Source organism: Buceros rhinoceros, unplaced genomic scaffold, assembly GCF_000710305.1.
Source record: "Buceros rhinoceros silvestris isolate BGI_N320 unplaced genomic scaffold, ASM71030v1 scaffold19519, whole genome shotgun sequence".
Classification (NCBI taxonomy): domain Eukaryota; kingdom Metazoa; phylum Chordata; class Aves; order Bucerotiformes; family Bucerotidae; genus Buceros; species Buceros rhinoceros.
This window is the reverse complement of record NW_010433511.1, coordinates 1985-2329: the sequence shown is the minus strand read 5'-3', so window position 1 is coordinate 2329 and position 345 is coordinate 1985. Positions and strand designations below refer to the sequence as shown.

At 67.8% G+C, this 345-nt stretch overlaps 1 protein-coding gene across 1 annotated transcript in view; it reads right to left on the bottom strand.

The window, feature by feature from the left end:
- The window catches only part of LOC104500494 (11-cis retinol dehydrogenase-like), a gene marked incomplete at its 3' end in the record, with an annotated part of 1274 nt that overhangs the window by 187 nt on the left and 742 nt on the right, over positions 1–345 (bottom strand). The window contains exon 3 of the mRNA XM_010144148.1: positions 3–150. Coding sequence (XP_010142450.1) covers positions 3–150 — 148 coding nt within the window. The remainder of the gene's footprint in view (positions 1–2; positions 151–345) is intronic.

Below are 345 nucleotides of genomic sequence, written 5' to 3'. Positions count from 1 at the left end.
ACCCCTCGCTCATGTGCCCCAGCGTCTCGTTATCGAGCGGGTTGAGCTTTGCCATTCCGGCGTTGTTGATGAGGAGGTTCAGGCCCGAGCCCCCCAGGTGCTCCTCGACTTTGGCTGCAGCCGCCTTGATGCTGGCGGGGTCGGTGACTTCTGCAGAGCCGACACAGGGCAGGTCAGTGCCGCATCTCCGTGGTGGCCTGGGGTCCCCTGTGCCCCCCACAGGACGTGCCCTCGGGGCTGGACACGGGCAGGAGGGATGGCAGTGCCCGCTGTCCGTGCAGATGCCAGCCCCACGGGTCCCTCCAGGCATGGGGCTCCCAGGGAGTGAAAAGCACCGGGGCACCC